The sequence below is a fragment of the Ciconia boyciana genome, chromosome 6 (genome assembly GCF_034638445.1).
Source record: "Ciconia boyciana chromosome 6, ASM3463844v1, whole genome shotgun sequence".
Classification (NCBI taxonomy): Eukaryota; Metazoa; Chordata; class Aves; order Ciconiiformes; family Ciconiidae; genus Ciconia; species Ciconia boyciana.
Window position 1 is genome coordinate 57,735,999 of NC_132939.1, and position 20,025 is coordinate 57,756,023.

A 20,025-nucleotide genomic window follows, 5' to 3' on the forward strand; every position below is an offset into this window, starting at 1 on the left:
CCTCCTCCCTGCTGTGGGCACTGCTGGTGCTGTCGAACAGCACATCCCCGACTGCAGGCGACATGCAGCTTGAGCCACGTTCTAGCAGAAATCCCAAACTCTTTGTTCAAAGCCAAAGGTGGCCAAGGTGCTTTGAAGCTGGAGTCAGTGCCACAGCAGCAGACGCCGCAGAGCAGAGGTTTGGTATGAACGCTCACCGTACAGAACGTGGCAAGCTCAGTTAACAGTGTGGTTGCCCAACATGTTGGCGGTGCTAAAAGCACCCCACACACCAGGATGCCGTTCAATGGCTTCAGACATGAATATTCTCCCTCTGATGTTATCTTACGGTTTAGGCTCAAACCCATTCAAGCTGTACAGCTTTAGCAATCAGTGGCTGCTCAGCCCAAACCGAGTCCCTAAGGACACAGTTGGAGTCAACTGCTAACAGGACTTTCAGAGCCCTTTGCACAGCTCTCAGTCAGCTAGACTAGCTACTCTGCACCCTTGAAGGCAGCAGAGTGGGAAGTATCTGCTGAGCAAAGGCTGCTCTGTGCAGTGAACGAGGCACTCAGGTTACTGATACCCAAAGCAGCGGTCAGCAGAGCCTCCACTCTTCCCTTGTGCCTGTGGATCTCGCATCAAACAGGGCTTGTACGCAGAGCAGACCCCTGCTCCTCCATACTTCTAACAAAAGGCCACAAAAGAAACCCCTAGAGTTGCTGAGAGGAGTTATTACATTGCACATTTCACGAACAATTGCCTTCTCCTTTTCACTCAGGTCTTCTTCATAGTTGTCTTGCATTTGCCTGTCCAAATTTTCATGGACCTCAAGGACCTACAAAAAAACAATATTACAAAAGCATTATGCTCCTCAAATAATTAAGTGTCCCTAACAACCTCATTAACCAGTATTTAAATAGGCAGGCTTCACAAAGCCTTGAGAGTCAGAACACTGCAAATACGAGCATGACACCAAGTTGGGTGCTTCCATCCTCTCCCTTCCCTGGTGATGGCATGCCTCTGTCCCACCACCTGCATGGTGTGGCTGCCACCACAGTCCTGGGGGACCACGTGATAACTGGCAGCGAGTTGCCTGCGCCCACAGACACATCTCTTCCAGGAAGGCTGCTGGTGGCCCCACTGTCCAAGCAGCTCCCCCAGGGCAATCCCCCAGCAACTCGTGCTCCCTCCATTCCCCTCTTTTGCAGGAGCAGAGCTTCTCCACTCCCTTCTGCTAATCCAAGTTATGGGGCAACTGTGCTCAGGCCAGCAGCTTTTTGGTCTAACGGGGTTTTAGCCATCAGGGAAAGAGGCAAACAGAGGTTTCTACCACTGAAAAGCAGAATATTACAATGCAGCTTAAGAGTGTGGTTGCCAATCAGCCATGAACTTTCAGATCTTAAACAGACATGGCCAATTTCACTCACCTTTTGGCTGAAAATTGTTTTTAAGCCATTTAGTTTCTCAAGGGAACCCCTCGGAGGCCCAAGATGACAGTGAGAAAGAGACAGGCTGTTAGCACAGAGCCCTGGGACTCAGAGATCCCAATTTGATTCCTGGCTCTCACCCACTCCCTCTTCGAGCTGGATGCAGCCAGGCTGTGAAGGGGATGGGAACAGGGCAGGGAAAAAAACCAGTCTTGCCTCCCAGGACCCTTCGTGCTGACTGCAGTCTGCTGAAGGCGCCGTCCCCAGCAAGTGCTGAGTGCCGTGGTGCATCTGGGTCACCCTCTCCTCGTGCCACAGACGCCCTCTGAAGATGGAGATAATCACCTCGGCTCCCCGAGCTTTACTTTAACCTCCGTCAGCACCATTTCCACCCACAGCGCGTGCCCATTAAAGGTAAGGGAATGGGTGGCCCTTGGCCAGGGCTGACACACATGCGCGTGCCCTGCACACAACCCCACAGCCAGGACTGCAGCCACGGCTACAGGGTAGCACCTACCGGCTGCTCAATGAGTTCGGCTGGTATAAACGCTGATGAATACAGGCCATACCCACAACGTGCTGGCGCCAGGCCTGTCTGGTCCTCCACAAGCAGCTCCGTTTTGCTGTCTTTCCTCTCATGCCTGGCTACCTGCCAGCCCCAGGTACCTGCCTGCAGCACCCTGCCCACAGGAGCCTCTGGAGGAGTGAGGCATCGCCTTTCCTTTCCCTTCTGCTCATGACTACGGGGCTTTTCCCATGATATTAACGGGAGGAAAGCACTGCAAAAAATGGAGACGTGGTTGCAAAAGCATAGAAATAGCCTGAAAGGGAGGCGGGGAAGGATTTCAGACTCTCCAAGGAGGCTCTGCTCTGCGGCTCGGAGGGCATCTCCAGCAGGCGCTCCTGGATCTGGGAAGAACCAGTTTCCTTGCAGAGACAGAGGGGTTACAGCTCCAGCACTGACACCCCAGACCTGACACGTCCAGTGCTCGTGTTCGTGGGCTCCCTGGACACCACTCAGCCTGGTGGCTGGGCCACACTTGCAGATTTGCCTTGGGAAGACAAGTAAATGCGCTGTGAAAGCAGCTCAGGACACTGCAAAAAATAGTGGAAACATCTTGCCTGTGACTTATTTTCTTAGATTTCAGGTTGACAATGTCTGAAAAGGGAAAAAGTCTGATTTTTAACCTCTTTCTTTTAAATAGCACTTGGAGACACGTTCCCCAAGACACACATGGTAAGATGCAGCACGTCTATGTGGTTGCTGTGTCCCGCCATGTGCTGCCCACACCCCGCACCTCTGTAGCAGCTGGGAGCCGGCCCTGGCCCCCCACGTCCCGCCTGGGGCACGCACCGTCCCGCAGAGCACCTCCAGGGAGGCAGTGCCCGCTGTGGCCAGGGGGCCCCTCGATCACAGAGGTGAGGCTGCCCGGGGCTAATGGCAACCTTCACTTCCCGCTGGAAGCAAGCTGACCCCCAGAATACCCCCTCCAACGCATCCGCATGCATTCAGATAGCTCCTCCGGACAGGCATGTTGCACAAGTCGGGCACATCACAGCGCAGGATTGCCTCGAGATTTTACGACTACATCTATGCTGACCCAGGGCTCAAACCTCACTCGGGGCTTTGCCACTGATGAGCAAGGTGGTCAGCTCAGTGTGCAGGGTCAGAGCTCCTGGAATCACCCAACGCCATCAAACAGCACACGTTTTTATTCACCACAATACATCCACACGCATATAAAGCTGTACAGCAGGTGTATTTGTGGGCGTAAATATTCCTACACCTCCTAGAGAAGTACAGAGCTAGATGCACTGCAAGGATGGGTTTCACCCTTTGCTGAGGTATACAGCACCGACCGCCCCGCGAAACAGGATGCCAGGGTAGATTATCCCCCAGTCTGCCTCGGCACAGCAATCCTGCTGTACTCGAACTGCGTTATGAACAAAAATAGGTCATTCTCCTAGGGCCCTTAACCTACTTCTAAAATGCACCAGCTAGTTTAACCAACATAGCCAGGACCTATCTTTGCACAAATAAGAATTATCCACATCCTTTCTAAGACGAGAGGAAGGGCAAGAGGGATGCAAAAAGCATGTATGTGCTGACAAAGAGAGCATCTATTTTCTGCTAAAGAGGAGGGAATTAATTATTGATCCAGCTGGACTTGCACATCGAACTCGCTCATCTGGAGTCAGCGTGCCTCCGACACTCGGCTGCAAAGGCAGCAGCCTGCAGGATCACATCCCCGTGCGGAGCGCCAGGGTTGCCTGGCTGGCAGCTAAGCACCAACTGTGTCCACAGGGCAAGTGTCAAGGACAACCACGGTTTAGATTAGTTAAAGATCACATCAGCTCCGGCCGCTGCTTCCACCTGCCATCAATCTTGCAGGCACAGGAGTCTCAGTGGACAAAGATAAACTGTTTTTCTACAACTTGCACTTAAACTAAAACTGCATTCCCTAGTCCAGAAGGCGTGGAGGGGTGGCACAGCCCATTTCTTTCAGTGGAAATGTCTTTTAATGGTTTAAACCAGGCAGAGCTGGAGCTGAAAGCTGATCAGACAGAAGTTATGGTTGTATTTCATTTCTGAATGACTTGGGACTCATTTACCCTGGAAACCATCCTGCTCCCCAGGCCCACCCCATGTCTGGGTAGGCACTTTGTAAAGATGTGTTAGCATCTTAGGTATGGGAAAAAGGGATTCGGGGGGGATAAAGCTCAACAGCCTACCCTGGAAAGGCATGCTGGAAAAAAATACACTCTGAAGAGTGAAATCACCTCCTGAAGAAAGACAGGAAGGCCTCTTAGTGCTGACCCAGCCCCAGCCGTTCTCAGATCCTGGCAGGCGCCGCCTCAGCTGTTTAGAAGGACCACGTTAATGTTCCTCTGATTACACTGCGGGGGACTAGGGACCTGCCTTCACATAAATTGTCTGTGGCTCAGCTGAAGTTCAAGGACTGTGGAGTCAGTGTGGATCTAAGAAACTGGGGTATATCATCCTGTGATTTCTGCCATACCCCAACCCAGAAGCCTACAGAAAACAGACAAGTGCACCCAGGCTTGAAGCGGCTCATGCCATCCCCTCCTTTTTGCTCTTCATCAAGCTGCACTGACAGCACTTGGCCCTTTGCAGACGCACTGGTGCTATCTGATCTCTCTGGGTAAAACGCCAGCCGGCGAGGGCAGCCTGCTCTGCTCGAGCACCAGGCAATTCCCTGTGCAGGGGAATGGGGCTGGACCAGGTGACACCGCTCTTCTGCCTGGGAATGCCATCTCCTGAAGACAAACCTGCACCTCGCTCTTCATGAGCACACTGACTCATCTGGCTCTCTCCCTACCGATATGTAAACTGTGAGGAACACCTCAGGTATATTTAGTTCTCCTTTGTGACTGCACTGACGTCTGTGACCAAGGCACCGTCACCTCGAAGTCACCCGGTCCATCACGTCCACCTCCCTGCTGACTTGCTGTACTGGCCCCGCATGACCACGCAATGCATATTTAAAAACCAAACAAAACAACCCCACCAAAGAGTCGGGATGACTGCAGTAAAGTTTTGGAAGGGGAGCTGAAAGATGAGGTAAGCATTTCTGTACCAGGAAGCACTCTGAGATTGAGGGATGCTTTCTGAAGGGTGCAAGCCTCACTGATTTTATTGATTTATGTGTCAGCTAGAATGGGGCTGGAGCACTGGGGAACATGGCATCCTGCTTCAGCAAGGGAACAGTCTATATGCCCTGCTAGGACTTTTCCCTAGTTTTGGCAGGGCCAAATCCTGCCTTACCCAACATCAGCGGGAGTGACTGATCACCTGCCCGATGGCTCTGCACCCATGGGAGAGGTCCAGGCTGCTGCTGCAGGGGGAGTTGGGTTATAGGCTAAATGTCGTTCTCGTACATTTGTCTCCTCCTCACCTCCCCACGTCTTTAGCAGGTTTGCTCAATTGCTAAGAAAAGTGCTTTGATGTTCAGCGAGATACTGAGCTGTAGCATATGTATCTTTTATTCTTGTTAGCAAAAACAGCTGTTAGAAGTGCCAACCTGTCATCTTGCTCCTTATTTAGTAGGCGCAAATAAACAAAAACTATTTCAGAAGCAAAAATAAAGAAAATCCCTAAATGTGCTCAAGGAAGAACTTACGCTAAATGGCAGGCAATGCTTCAGCCACATAGCTAGCGTTCAGCTGCCAGAAAAAGCCAAGGAAAAAGCCTAGGGGACATTACATAGATGGGTGCAGACGGAGGCAATCCAGAAGCCCTGCAGATCTGTGCAGAGTGCACAGCCCCAGTGACCTTTACTTGGGCACAGAGCCACATCCTTGCAGCCACACCGCTTCTGGACAGACTTGCATTCAAGCAGCCCACAGGACAAGCGAAGCCAACTTCCAACTGTCCTTGCCTTTCTTCATGGTAAGGATCTAGCCTGCTACAGCCATAAGGACTTCTTTACACAACCAAGAAGGGCTTTTTCTAATATCTGATGTGTTATAGCCAAAGCACAAAGACTTGTTTGTAGGCTACCCTCTTTTCCTCCTCAAGGGAAGGTCGTGAGCTGTATCACAGGCAGTGAGGGTCTAAGCTGGTAGCTGCATCCAGTTTCCCACATGCAGGGGCTGGCACTGGAAAAGCTGCCCAGTCCTGCAGGGTGCAAATAAGACCTACTCCATATGCTATAGCATGCCATGGCCAAAAAACGTTATCCTCTACCCAGTTTAAGATCCGTGGCTGGAGACCAACAGCCACAATTTCACTGTGCCACAAGAAGGGAGGAGGAGAGATTGAGACCATGACCAGTTTCCTCAGTCTTTTCAATTTCCAGCTGATCCTTGGAAATGGGACACAGGATGGAAAAATAAACACCTTCTCATCCCTCCCTGCCACACTGACCTACAGGAGAATTTCCTCCTCGCTTCCAACATGAGAATATTTTTAACCCTAAGTGTGTGAGCAGGACACATCATGTGAGATCATTTATGCCCCATGAGATGTGACTGCTATGCCATCTGCTTCCTGACCCCAGCCGTGGCACTTTCCAGGGTTTTGAAGACAGACAAATGTACCTCACTGGCCAAATTATGGAACTGCAGAGGAGAATTTCTTCCGGTGATCAACAAAGCTCTGAAGTAGAGGATTAATAACAATAATAGTATGTGCAAGCAACCAGACATCCAACTTCCTTTCAACTCCTTTATATGCATCATTGCGCCAGACTTCCCAAACTTAATTTCCAGTTTCCAAGAATCTTTCTCATTAATTTTCCAATCCTTTCCATAAGCTTATCAAACTGCATCTTAAAACCATTTATGTTTCTTGCCCTTACTAAGAAATTCAGTCCCGTAATCCCTAAAGCAAATAGGAACCTAATTTCCCCCCAGAATGTGTTCATAATCAATTTATAACTATTTGATCTTGTAACTTAAAAACATTATCAACTCTGCTTAATATTGTCCCTCACCACCACCTCACCAAATGCAATGAAGAGCAGCAGAAAGGTATGAACCCCACAGTTTGGGAAGAAAAAGCCAACAGCAGTAGTCTGGACTGCATGAGGGCTTGGATGATTAAATGCAAGCGAAACTGGATTAGTACAAAGTGTCAGAAAAACAAAGGTATCACATGAGTCTGCAATGTTCTGCAAGGCACCAGTTTAGCAGATCCATATGCTTATATATACAGGAGAAATGTCACCCACAAGCGTAATCCAGCATAGTACAGGATGGAGAACAACAACTTTCTGATAGCACAGAACCATTCACAACAAGCAAAGAAGAAACTTCTCTGGAAAACACAGGACAAATATATGTAGGCAAGTGAACTGACATTTGTGTGATCAGGGCTCCTTTGGGAAGTAGTAAAAACTGTACTAAAGGTATTTTTTAATCCTTGACAGTGCTGGCCACCCTTCTCTTAAGATCAAGTGAGAGCTATACAATCTGGGTGTATAAAGCCTCAAGTAAGCTGAAAAGTCAAGGTTTTCAGCTTGAAGGATCTTTCATAATTTAAATTCAAATTTGATCCAAATCAAACCAAACTTGTCTTCCCTTTCATAATTCCTCACACACCATAAATGCATAGAAGATGAACCACTTGTGGTTCATCTTCTATGAGTGTGACACCCAATATCCCCCTGGGATCTTGCAGCTGCCCAGTGGAACCAACATCCTGGCCAGCTGCACTACTGCTTCTCCTGACACTTGTTGGTTTTACCACTGCCACCTGCCACATCTGCCCTGGAGCCAAGAGACCCTGGACAGGCACGAAAAAGTATGCTGAAAACACTAAAAACTAGAAAATTTAAGGAACTTGTAGATCAAAGCTACAAGCAACATCTGTGACATTTATTTAGCTGTCAGATGTGGAAAGGTACAAAGCAAAGAGCTTTGTAAGCACCAGTCTCCAGGTCTAGGACAGTCTATGCTAGTGCTGATGCCACTGCTGGACCTTTCTTCCAGCTATGACCGTGGGGATCTGAGCTCCAGAGTAGCCATCCAGGAATCCTCCTTTGATTCGATGAAAGCTTTTTAACCCTGTTCAAAATTTTTCAGCATCAACAAATCCAAATCTATAAATCAGTATATTCCAACCAGAGCCTAATTTAGTTAGAGACTTCCCAGCCATCCCTATGGCACCTTGGAAAGGATTTGTGCTTCTGTGTCCCTTAGATACTCAGAAGTAACTTGCTCAGCTAGTTAAACATGTAACACCAGGGTATTACATTTTTCCTGCTAATGGATGGTCACTAGGACTTGAGAAGTGCTGTGAAATCACAGTGCAAGTTTTCTCCTTTAACTCAGCTAGCAGTGTCCCATGGTTTTTATTGCCAGCGGTCCTGACGTTAATCCCCACTGAGGATGCACATATCTACACAGGTATGATGCCATGGTTTGCTGTGTATTTACATAAAATAAAGTCTTTCTCCTTTGAAGACTGCTGCAGGATTTTCAATAACAAAACATATGTAGGAACTGCAGGTTTTGTGCCCTTTTTAAAAACAGCATTTTGGTCACTGCTGTCACCCCAGAGACCCAGCTTACGCAGGACTGATGAACAGAAAGGGTAACCAAGACCTTCAGCATCAGCAGCTTTTGTTGGAGGTTTCCCACCCAAGAAAATAGTCATGCGTGATCTTGCTTAACTCTGCAACTGTTTGAAGCAATGATTATTCATCATGATACAGTTGCTGGCTACCAATAATCTGCCTGAGTACTAACTTTCTATTTCTAGTTGTTGTGTTTCCACGAGAAGAGCAAACATCCAGTTCTGCCACTTCGGTGTCTGTTGCACCACACCGCACTGTACTGCACCACGCCGCCGGTTGTGTGTGCCATCCTTACCTTCATAGCATGCACAACAGCCTCTGGTTTCTGACCGACAGGGACATATCCTGCTGCGGGAGAAGATGCAAGATCAGATGTCATGCGAGCTGGTCCCTGTTGAAATAAGAGAAGATATGCTTTAATTCCCTTTGGGTGATTTAAGCAACGAGGAAGAAAATATCCAGAAAATTTGAGCACTAGCTTCTCTCAAATTCAATCCCCTTCAGCCACCTGCAAAGACAAAAGACACCACTACCTCTTCCTCACAAGTCACTTGATTTAATGCCATTTAAGCCTACCATCACTCAGTCTAGATATACTCAGGCAGGAGATCACCCTGGTTTAAAGCTAAATTGATTCAAGAAACATTTTTTGCTCACTTAGGATAACTTTGTACAAGGACAAGATCAAACGGTTCTCATCCTTCTAGCCAAGGGAGCAATGCAAACAAGATGATTTTCCGGCATAAAGCGGTCATTTCTAAGAAGCTGCATTCATGAAAGAAGCAGTTGGCATAACTTCATTGCTTTTCTGGCAACATTTTCACATAGACATCAAGTACCAACCTTCAGCTACAGAGAAAATTGTGAAGGCAACCTCAAAATAAGCAGATGTCCAAACCTAATGTTGGCTGGGTTTGTTTCCAAAATGCTGGCCAGTTCTCCTGCACGAAGGATCCCATTGGGAAAGATGCCGAAATCACACTTTACAAAAGATTTCTACTGTCCAAACAGCCTTGTAAGCACTTTTCATAGGGCTTTCCTTTTTTAAAGGCATCTGACTTGGATTATGAGACACAATATCTTTATTCAGTGAGATGCACCCTGCTTGTCCCTAATATTTATGCATTGCTTTGTAGCAGTGGGAGAAATCAACAATGCAACCATTGACCAAGCTCATATTTAGTCTTCACATCCTTTAGGAAGCACAAAGAATGATCATACTGGGGGCCTCTGAAAGCAAATTAGGATGGCAGAGCGGCATGTAGCACCATCGCAGGAATGCTTTCACAGACAACACATGAGGCACTCCATTCTCATCTTTTCCACGTTTAAAAACACAGCATGTTTTATGCTTCGTCTCATCGCTTTGCCGTCTAAGCCAAGGCCAGCAAGCTAGTCATGCCAGAAAGGAGGACTAACAGAGAGGCACTTCACCACCTCTCACTCTCCTAAATGTTTTAAGTTGTGGGGGACTTTTTACTAATAAAAGTGTTCATGTGCATACATTAAAGAAAAATACGGGCCAATCCATTAGGCTACAGACAAAAACAGCATGAAAGGCGTAGACCCTTTCATGCCTAGGCCACTGGTCTGTGCTTAACCCATGTCATGACCAAGAGCCCTTTACCCATAATAGCGACCTTCATGAACTGAGCTGCTGGTGATACAAAAACTTCCTTCTGAGAGGCAGGCATCTCAAAAAAAGGAAAATTAGACTTAATAACTCCACAATAATTCTCCAAGGAGATTTAACAGACTGCTGAAGCACAGAGACCAAGAGACACTCACAGGCTGGGCATGGTTCTGGACCTGTTGGCAGAGGGTTATAGCCTGCTGGAGCTGTGGCCAACTGGGGACATGTCCTCAGGCACTCTGACCATAACTTCACACAGAAAAGGCAGAGGCTGGGGAGGGAGCACCAGGGACTGGGTCCAGCCAGTCTACAGCTGCGACTTAAGACTGCAAAATGGGTTACAAATTTCTCACAGGGCTGGTAAATGCAACAGAGTCCTTCCAGAATCAGTCTCCCACAGAGGTCAAAGACACCAATACAGGGATAATTCCTCTGGCTTCAGCATGAAAGCTGCCTTCTTTCCATAAATGACCAAGATCATGATAACTGAAAGCATAATATTCAGGAATTTGTGGCCATGAACCATACTTGATATGGATCTTCCCCCACAGCCCTCTTTAGAAGTAACACAGGAAATACCAAGCAAAGGTCTAAGATCCAATATTTATTCTGAGTTGAGAGTAATCTGACTAAGTAAAAGGAAATCTGTTGGATCCTGCTGCTGACATTTTAAACACAGTTTTCTGACCAAACGAGGTCTCCCGTATGACAGGCAGTGGCAGCTTCTCCTCACAGAACTGAAGTCACTAATGAGCTACAAAGCATTTCCATGATCGTAATCACTCTCAAAATTATTACAGAATACAAATGAAACCAGAATGATTAGAGAGAAATGTTTTCTAAAGAGCTTGATCATACCGTTAAGTATGACACGATAATAATAATCTTGCAAGCACGGTGATGCACTGGATATATCATATCACACAAAAACCACTCAGAAGGTCACCTTCCTTCTCAGACGAGTAGCTGAAATTCAGCAAGGGCAATCAACTGAGCTCCACCTGAACATAGGCAGAGAATTTGACTCAAGAAGAGAAAAATAATGTTAAAGAATGAGGGATGCAACAAAGGAGGTAGACCCGAAAATTGCTATCAGAGTCTCAGTAACAGATGACTTCATTTGTAAAATAGGCATGATCCTTGTTCCTTAGCTTGGCAGCCAAAACCCCCAGCCAACTGAAACAGATGTCCAAACTGCTGAGTGCAACCGTCAGCAATGGCGAGTGCACCAAACGAGCATGCCGCAGGCCCGCCGTGCCCCAAGCCAGAGACCTCCCCACCGTGTGAGACTGTTACTACAAAAGGCCAAACATGCACGTAAAGAAAGTGGGGGAGCGAGCAAGGATCTCACCAACATCCCCGCTCTTTGCAACTGTAGGAATCAACAAGTAAAAATACCCACTCTGCTAAGGGTGGCTTAATATTTATCATTACACTTAGTGCTTTTTGTGCAGTTGCACCTTTAGAAAAGGCTCTTTCCAGACACACATAGAGTCAGAGTTTTATAAAGGGGGGTAGGTGTTTCATTCCCACTGATTTCAGTGTGGTTCACAAAAAAAAAAAACTTCAGCCAAACTCCTATCAGCTTCCTGCACGGAGGCATACATAAAGGAGGCCAGAAAAGAGGGGACTATAGTCAGCAAAGAAAGAAATGACAACATATCCAGCAGGATGCATGGCCAGCCTTCGGAGGATGGAGGAGAGGAAAAGGGGCAGAGTTCGCCGATAGTGTTAGCCGAAGGGGAGGAAATGGAAGAAACCGGAGATAAGGTCAAGGTTGCTGGACTGGAAAACTGCCAACAGTGGGAGAGAAGGGAGGGAATGGGAAGAAAGAGGAGGATGTGCATTTTACCCAGCAGGAAACCAGTTGAGATGAAATGCAGGGGAGGGGGAATCAGAGACAGGAGATTGGGAGAAGGGCAGGAGGGAGGGGGAAATCGCAGAAAGTCAGCGTTAAGGTAGTAGCTGACATCACACAGATGGAAGAGATTCCTCATGCCTGAAATAGATGCATTTGGAAACTGTGGGTAAGAATTACCACAGCTGCACCCCAGCACTCTAACTCAGCTACTCTGAGGACCTCCATCACTGCAGAAGCCCATGCCCTTCCCCTGCCCTATAGCTGACATTTTCACAGCCATGGGAACACGACTGACTCAGCACCCTGATGGACAATAATAGCTAGGTTAATCTGGTTATATCCTAAGAAGCAGAAATTGTCCATATAGGCAAAAAGCAATATGGTATGTTTTGGGCATGCATCACTCTCAGTTTCCTCTCCCTGTCTGGTTTTGTCAAACATGCACTCTCTGTATTAGATGGACATCTGGCTTTTCCACTTGCTAGGTTTTCATAGCGTTTGGTAGTTCAGAGATGGTTCACTCTTCATCCTCAGACATGTGGCTGAGGTGTCACATAATTATATAAATGAACGGTGCTAAAAGCCAGCTCAGAAGTCACCAAAAAGGATGCCATTATATTTATAATAAAGCTGTTGAGAAATACCATCCTGATCATTTTTCTAGTTTACTTCTGCTGAGGCTGAACCTCAGCAGAATGAGAAGCTGAGTCATTTCTAAATGCAAAGTTTCTTCTTCTCTTTGGCCCCAACTAGTTTTGGAGTTGCTCCAGGTTTACAGCAGCAGAGACGAGGCTGTAAGTCAGCTTGTTTAACTCATCACTTATACAAGGAATTTGTAATTCAAAAAGAAAACAACTGTACATCTATGTTGTGGTGTCAAATGGTCACCTGGGTAGAATTACATCACACACCGCTTTCTGTTTCATCCACAGCCACAGTTACACTGCAAGAAAGAGCTGCCCAGCAGTGAGATTACCAGCCTAATTAAGAGTGGGGGGCTCTAAGTTACGTATCTGATGCACCGGAATTTCCAAGTGCTTGGAGGAAGCACCTTATCTTCCCTATGCACAGGGTTTGTTGACCACTGCACCTCTGAGACCCAGAGACCCTTCTCCAAGATATGTCTTTAAGAAGCAAAAGTCCCAGGGAATCAAAGGCTGTGGAGCCGTGTGTGACCCATCCAACGCTTCCTAGGTAAGTTGGTGCTTTTGCTTCTCTGTAAACCACTGTGGCAGTTCAGAGCATTCGAGACCACTGTAGCGTGGATCTCCAATGAGTTCAGCCCTGGAAAGAACAGCCCTATCTGCTGCCAGGACAGCTCTGGGACTGCATTGTCCCGAGAGGCTCCTGGTGAGGCTCTGCTGCATCCCTCATGGGAGGTAAGTGCCAAGTACCCACGTACCCAGCCCCTCTCCCAGTGGGGAAACCACAACGAGCTGTTCCTCTGCTGCCTCTCTGCAGACGGCAGTACTGAAGCACCACCGACCACATTTCCCTTTCAGCCCTCGCCTGCTCTTCCATTTCAAGCAGATCAGCGCTGGATATTTGCTGGTGTCTGTGATGGGACCAACACACTTCTCAGAGCTTACTGTTCCCACGTAGCATCAGCCCCCTCCCCATCCCGCCAGCCCCACATCATGCATGCCCAAACCACAAATCCACCAGAGAACCTCAATTCTGTTCAAGACCCTCCCAAAAACCTCTCACTGGAGCCTGTAGGGCTTGTGGCTCAATCTCCAAGTCTGTAAGGAGATTCACAGCCCAGCTGTATCATTAATAGACTAAGAAAAGAGAGAGGAACTCTGCCGTCTTTCATGCCAGAGCAGCCTTGAAGCAATATGCTATGCAGAGGGGATAAATCCCCCAGTTCTCTATTGCTAAGAATGATGCTTGGCCCGGTGACAACCTCAAATCCAAAGCAGAAAACAAACCAAATCAAACTAGCCCCATCCACTGTGCCGGCCCAGAACCCAAAGACAATCAGCAAAGCAACAGCACTGATGTGAGAAAGAAAATCCGAAGACCGCAAATACTGCCAATGATCCTTTTTAATCTGACACCAAAAAATGAAGAGCAGAGGCCTCAACTTGCAGCTTCTGGAGAACATCTGCTGCTCTGTATCAAGCCACGATGGCATTGCCAGTGTCTAAGACCAAGTTGCTTAATGAGTCCTTGCTGGCTCTATCTGGTTGCATGGGTTGCAGTCCAGCACAGATGCTGACAAGCACTGCCGTCGATACTCCCTCCATTCCTACGTGTTTGGAGGAACAAAATTAATAGGACTCTCTGTAACAGGGCACGCTGGGTACTCCTGATAATGACACACCTCCACAGAAGCAAAATAAGGCTTAAAATATGAACATTTCTTAATAACAGTGGGATGCTTTGGAACCCAAGAAGAAAAGAGCCTAACTGGGGATGACAGGTGTCTGCTCTTTTAGAGGTTTTGGGTTGGAAATCTCAAAAAGGAACAAAGAAATTGCGATAAACAATTTTTCCTTGATTCCTCCAGGGATCTGAAGAAACACGAGACCTTGGTCCTGCCATCAGTTTTCAGTCTCCTTCTGCTCAATTATATTCTGTCTTTTAATGACATCCTTTCCTACCACAGCTCTGAGAGAGCTATTCCTGATCTGCAGAAAGACTGCAAAAGACAAAGTTTCAAAACCCAGAGGAGAACGTTATGCTGATTTTACTTCACCTACCAGTCACAGCCCAGGCACTGAGGATGCTTCATACCAACGTGGAGTGTGTGAGCAAGCGTTAATGCTTCTGAACCTCACATCTTCTCCTTGCCTTCTATTAATTTTTGTCTACCATTTCAAAAAACAAGCAGACATTTAGGATTCAAACCCGATTAAATAAACCACACTTTTCTAATGGCATACCTCAGACAACATTAAAGCTAAATGGAGTCATATCAGACACTGTGAAGTTTTTATTGCTGAGACAGAACAAGGAAAATTACATTATAGGCAGGCACTGCCAGACAACTCACAATAAAATTCCCAGGCACGTCTATTTATCTCGCAGTGGTTTTGTTTGCAGCCTGGTTACCCAGGTTTGAATTATACTTGGGCTCTTCCTTAGCACCCATCACTATCCAGGTATTTTACATAAAGGTGCCAACACCGCTCTGTAAATTAGGAACCGTTAAGGGACAAGCAGGAGGCAGTAGTATGCCTACAGCCACGTGGAAAGCAGGTGGCAGAGCCAGGCAGTAACATGGAAAGGTGCTGTGTCTGGCTGCAAACCCAGCGTGCTGGCACAACGGGGGATCCAGCATACTTTGGTTTTGTGAATGGTGCTTGTGGCTACAAAGTTTAGAAAGAGCCTGGAGCAGCTCCAGCTGGAGACAGTGCTGGGGGGCAGATGGGGAAAACCAGCGGCAAAACCAAGGACCAAGAGCATGGGGCCACTCTGGCACGGGAGAAGCATCCCTGGACCCTCGCAGGGAACGCGCCGAAGCCCCAAAGCACGGTGTCCCCATCAGAAATGTAGCACAGGCAGCACTGAGGGCAAGCATCGGGCTCACACAGACAGTCGATACATTCAGAAAGAGAAATCTCCCTTCACACAGAGATGAGTGGCACCCCCAGGAAATCACACACAAAAAAATATCTCTCGTTACCACCAGCCTGAGAATTCCCTGGGCCCCACAAAGGCAGATCAGACCCCCTCATCGTTTTGCAGCCCAGGCCACATTTCCCGTCCTCTGCTGCCTTGCAGCTGCAGGGGGGTTAATGGCTGAAACAAAGCAATGGTGCCACGCAGTGCTGAAGCATGACATGACTCTGGGCTGACATTTTGCCCTCCCTTCCTTCGAAGTCCCTTCCCTCCCTGCTGCATCTTCTCATGCCCATGGCAGCTCTGCCATTGCCACCGCGCGTGGTGCTCCTGAAGGGGTCTGGCTCCTCTCACGGCCCCACGGGGACAAGGCGACCTGAAGGCACACTGGCAGCAGCCCTAGGGCTCCTCGCTGGCTGCAAGAAGGAGATTTCCCGAAGGCACAAAGAAGCGACCGGGGCCGGCTCCTCTGCAAACCACACTGTGCAAAGCGCAGCCTTTTTGCCACCCTGCTGTGGGCAATGCCAGACCTCTCGTGTCTGAGCGCGGGACACCCTCGCCAGAGCCAGGGAGCACCCAGGTCCCTTATGTGTCCAGTCTGCCTGGCAGATGATCCAAAGCGATGATGACACTTGGTTATTGTTATTCCGTGCCTACTGTGCAGAAAGCCTGCCAGCATCCAGCTCAAAACAAACCACCCGCTCCCCCCTTGTGCACTTAAATGGCTGCACAGCCCTACGTTCCCAAAGTCACAGCGGGCTGCCTCGCAGCTGCGAGCGCTTGACACCCTGCCACCAGGCACAGGAGCAGGAACACGTGGGAGATCCCGCAGACAGGCGCCCCAGCACAACATGGGTCCCGGCCACCGGCAGGAGTGAGTGCAGCAGCCGTCAGTACTCCGTATTAGCATCTTCCCTATCAAATCAAGGGACTTTATTGCAGATGCTAATCTCCTTTGGCATTACTTAATTTGCTGCCTTTAATCATAGAGAGCAGCTGGTCATGTAAACATTCAAATCCATGAATTAACCACTGGGTCCACACAGGAGCGGGGCAGAGCCCGTCTGTACGGCTCAGCCACCACCTCCTGCATCTTCACGGCCTCTGCTGAGTTCACAGGTATCTACTTAAGTAACAAAAAGGGCTTACACAGCCCTTTTGATTAATAAAGGAACAATTTAACTGTTTCATTGCTTTCTGAGCATAGACATCAAGGACATCAGACAAAAGAATAGCTCTTCTCCCCGGCAGGCGTGACACAGCGCTGGCTGTGCGGGCTGTGCTGGGGCAACAAAGGAAAGGGAGGATTTCAAGGACTGCCCCAGACAGAGTAAACAAAGTCAGGGCATTGTTTGCAACTGGATCTCATCTACAAACAGGAAGGGTGTCTTTTCTCAGCACCGCGCTAAGGGCAGATCGCAGCTCCAGCCCTGGGAAGCTCCTTGGTGCGTGCAAAGCGGGCGAGCCAGCGTCTTCCGGCAGCGCAAGGGGAGAGGAGAGCGGTCGCTGTTGGGGTTGGTGACAGCGCTGCGGAGCTGGAACGGGTGCACGCTGCTAAAAAGCCCCACTGACAGCTCCAGCTGCCCCCTCGGACTGTGAAATTATTACCAACATGACACATTCGAGCAGTTTCAGCCCGTAACTACCTGATACAAGAAAACAAGAAGTCTGACTGCTACAGACAGAGGGAGCCCATGCTGTACCCACGGACAAAGTGCACTAACTCCGACTGACTCACAGGGGCACTATCAGCATATTTTGAGAGGTGCTAGTTCTTTTAATAAAGGAACGTCAAGCACATTTGATTTCAGAAGGAACCAGTGGCTATTTTTAAGACTTTCCTGATTTTGAAGCAAATCTGATTTGGGGATGGCCCAGGTGAAAGCCTCTGGGTGGGTGGAGGATGCACGCAGACGCGGAGGAAACCTGCGCACATCTGTATTGCCCCTCCACGTCTCCACTTCAGCCTGGCTGCCCTGGCCACTGCTGGCGAAGCAGCCTCCTCCCAGGCCTGGGGCAGAGCGAGGGTCTGCCGTGCCCCATCTCTCCCCCGACCCATTGCCAGCCCCGCACCAACGGATGCAGCAAGAGAGCATGAGAACCTACAGCAGACCCTCAAAGCAGATGAATTTTTCTCACCTCCTACAGTTACCTGTAAGGGCAAATTATGGATACGGCCTGTCAGTGCCTCTTTTTCTCATCAAATCCCCAAACTTTGTCATTGCCAAACTTTGTGCCAGTTGGCTGCTGTGGGGAAAAAGGCCACCCGCCGCTCAGAGCCACCGCAATAACTGCTGATGAAGGGCAGCTGACTTCAAAAATGGATCGGCTTGTTCTCAGCTGCTGGTAATACACTCTGAAGCTTCACAATAGCACTCCCCAGGCTGCAAATCCCGACAAACCTTTCATTTTACTTTCCCTTCCGCAGCCGCTGTTGCCGCAGCAGCAAAACGGCTGCCTTGAATTTCTCTCTTTGTCTGCTCAATAGCATCCTGGTGGTATCAGTGCTGCCGGCGGGAAGGAGCTGCCTTCTGCCGCACTCCTTGATCATTGCTTCCCCCTGCCTAAAAAGGGACCGTGGCCATCACCGCTGCCAGGGGAAGGCGGGTAACAGGCCTGGGTTTGTCCTCCGACACACGCCAGCAGCGCTCAGCTCAGCTGACAGCTGCGGGGATGGGGTGCGTGGGTGGGAGAAGGCAGGGTACCATCAGGGCACTGCACAGGATGGGCTTGGTGGAGCAACAGAAGGGGATTTTGAGAAGCTGCGACGCAATGCTGAAGCTGCAAAGAGTGGTCCCGGGGATGCCAGAGGCAACGGGCAGCCTGGGGATCCCCGCACCTGGGGGCTTCGTGCAGCAGAGCGAGGGGCTGGGGGCTCCATGCTGGCGGTGGCAGGGTCGCTGTGCTGTGCAGGGACACCTCGGGGCCATGCTAAGGTCCCTGGTGCTCCGGGTGACTCTGCAGGGGCATCAGTGCCCAGAGGGCTCCCCTGGCTCTTCTGGGTGCATCTCTTGGGCACCACGATGGGAACAGTGGTCTCTGGCCATTTCAAACTTGATTGTAAAAGTCAGGCTGGCTTTAAGAAGCCGATCCAGTTCTCCTCCCTGAGAGGAACAGATTTACTCCCATGCAGGCTGAGGAAGGGACTAGCAGACTTGCTCTGGGTCCCCCAGTGAGACCCAAGACCAGGCTTGGGCCACAGCCACGTCTCCCTGCCTACGCCAGGCTGGCGCAGGGGCCAGCCTGGTCCCTCCTCTGCAGGGAGCTGAGGGAGAGATACCGAGTCACCTTCTTGCTTTTCTTCTGCCTTAGCCCTTGTATCAAAGAGGATGGAGACCACTATCTTTCCAGCCAGACGGAAGAGACAGGACTGTCAGCGGGACTGGGGTTTAGCTACTACGTGCCCTCGTATCACCTCCCCTCGCCACCGCTCTCGCAGGCTCAGGAGACAGCCAGAGCGTCAGCCAAGGACTCTCTTATCATCCCTTCCCACCCCATCTAACGGCTTCTCTTTACACCTACAAACCACAAACATTTGGGTTTGTTTTTATAATAGTGTGCATGCCATCTGGCAAAATGAAATACGCTTCTCGCAAGTATCTCTACAAGGCAGAGCTACAAAACGCAGCTGGTCGTGACAGCATGGTGGGAATCAAGGGAAGGAGCCGAAGAAGCTGGTGCTGGAGCCGGGCAGCCAGAGCCATCTCCCAGGCTCTGCATCCTGCACGAAACAGGCACTGGAGAAAAATGCAACGAGAGGCAGGGCCGGGAAGCCAGGGACTCGGCGGTCCTCTCAGTCAAGTACTCTCCACTACATAACCACATTTGTCCTGCTTCTTTGTGTCTTCCTATGGACCTCACTGATTTTGGAGTAGATTTAGGGAGGAAAAATGGAATTGTCTTTTCCCAGCCTGGCCTGTAGTCTAAACCAGACTCCTGAGAGATGCAGCTTTGAACACCCTAATGGAAATCTCACTTTTTTCCAGAGATACTTATTGTAGTCCCTAGAGATGTATATAAAGGCTGCTCATGACACCGTCATCACTGTCTTCTCAGAAGAGGGAGCTTTGCTCAGCCCTCACAGAGCGTTTTCTGCAGGCGCTTTCCCTGGGGATGCCCAGCTCCAGACCCCAGATGAGCACAGGTCCCTTCCTCCAGCCACCACGTACAGCACCCGCAGACACGTCCTCCCGCACCCGGCCAAGGCACTGTTGGGAGCTCCTGCTCCTCGGCAAGGGCTCACACAGAAAACTACCGCAGTATAAACTCAGTACAAAAACTTAAGGAAGGGGAAGGTGATATTTATTTTAACCTAAAACTGATTTCTCTAACGTGTCACTCACACCTGCGCACCTACAAACTCACACTCATGCATTCACCAAAAGGTAGATGTCCATGTGGCGTAGTCAGGGTCACTGCGTTCGACACAGAAGACAAGGGACACCCACTAGCAAGTCCTAACGACAGCTCTGGCATCCCTCCTCATTGATAACAAAGAGCTGGCTTTTGGACACA

General features: G+C 49.2%; 1 protein-coding gene across 1 annotated transcript in view; it reads right to left on the reverse strand.

Annotated features, from left to right (window-relative positions):
• CCDC85C (coiled-coil domain containing 85C) overlaps positions 1 to 20,025 on the reverse strand; it is a 115,920-nt gene that overhangs the window by 4,593 nt on the left and 91,302 nt on the right. The window contains exons 4-5 of the mRNA XM_072865689.1: positions 8,745 to 8,840; positions 719 to 817 (exon numbers count right to left, since the gene is read on the reverse strand). Of these exons, the coding sequence (XP_072721790.1) occupies positions 719 to 817; positions 8,745 to 8,840 (195 nt within the window). The remainder of the gene's footprint in view (positions 1 to 718; positions 818 to 8,744; positions 8,841 to 20,025) is intronic.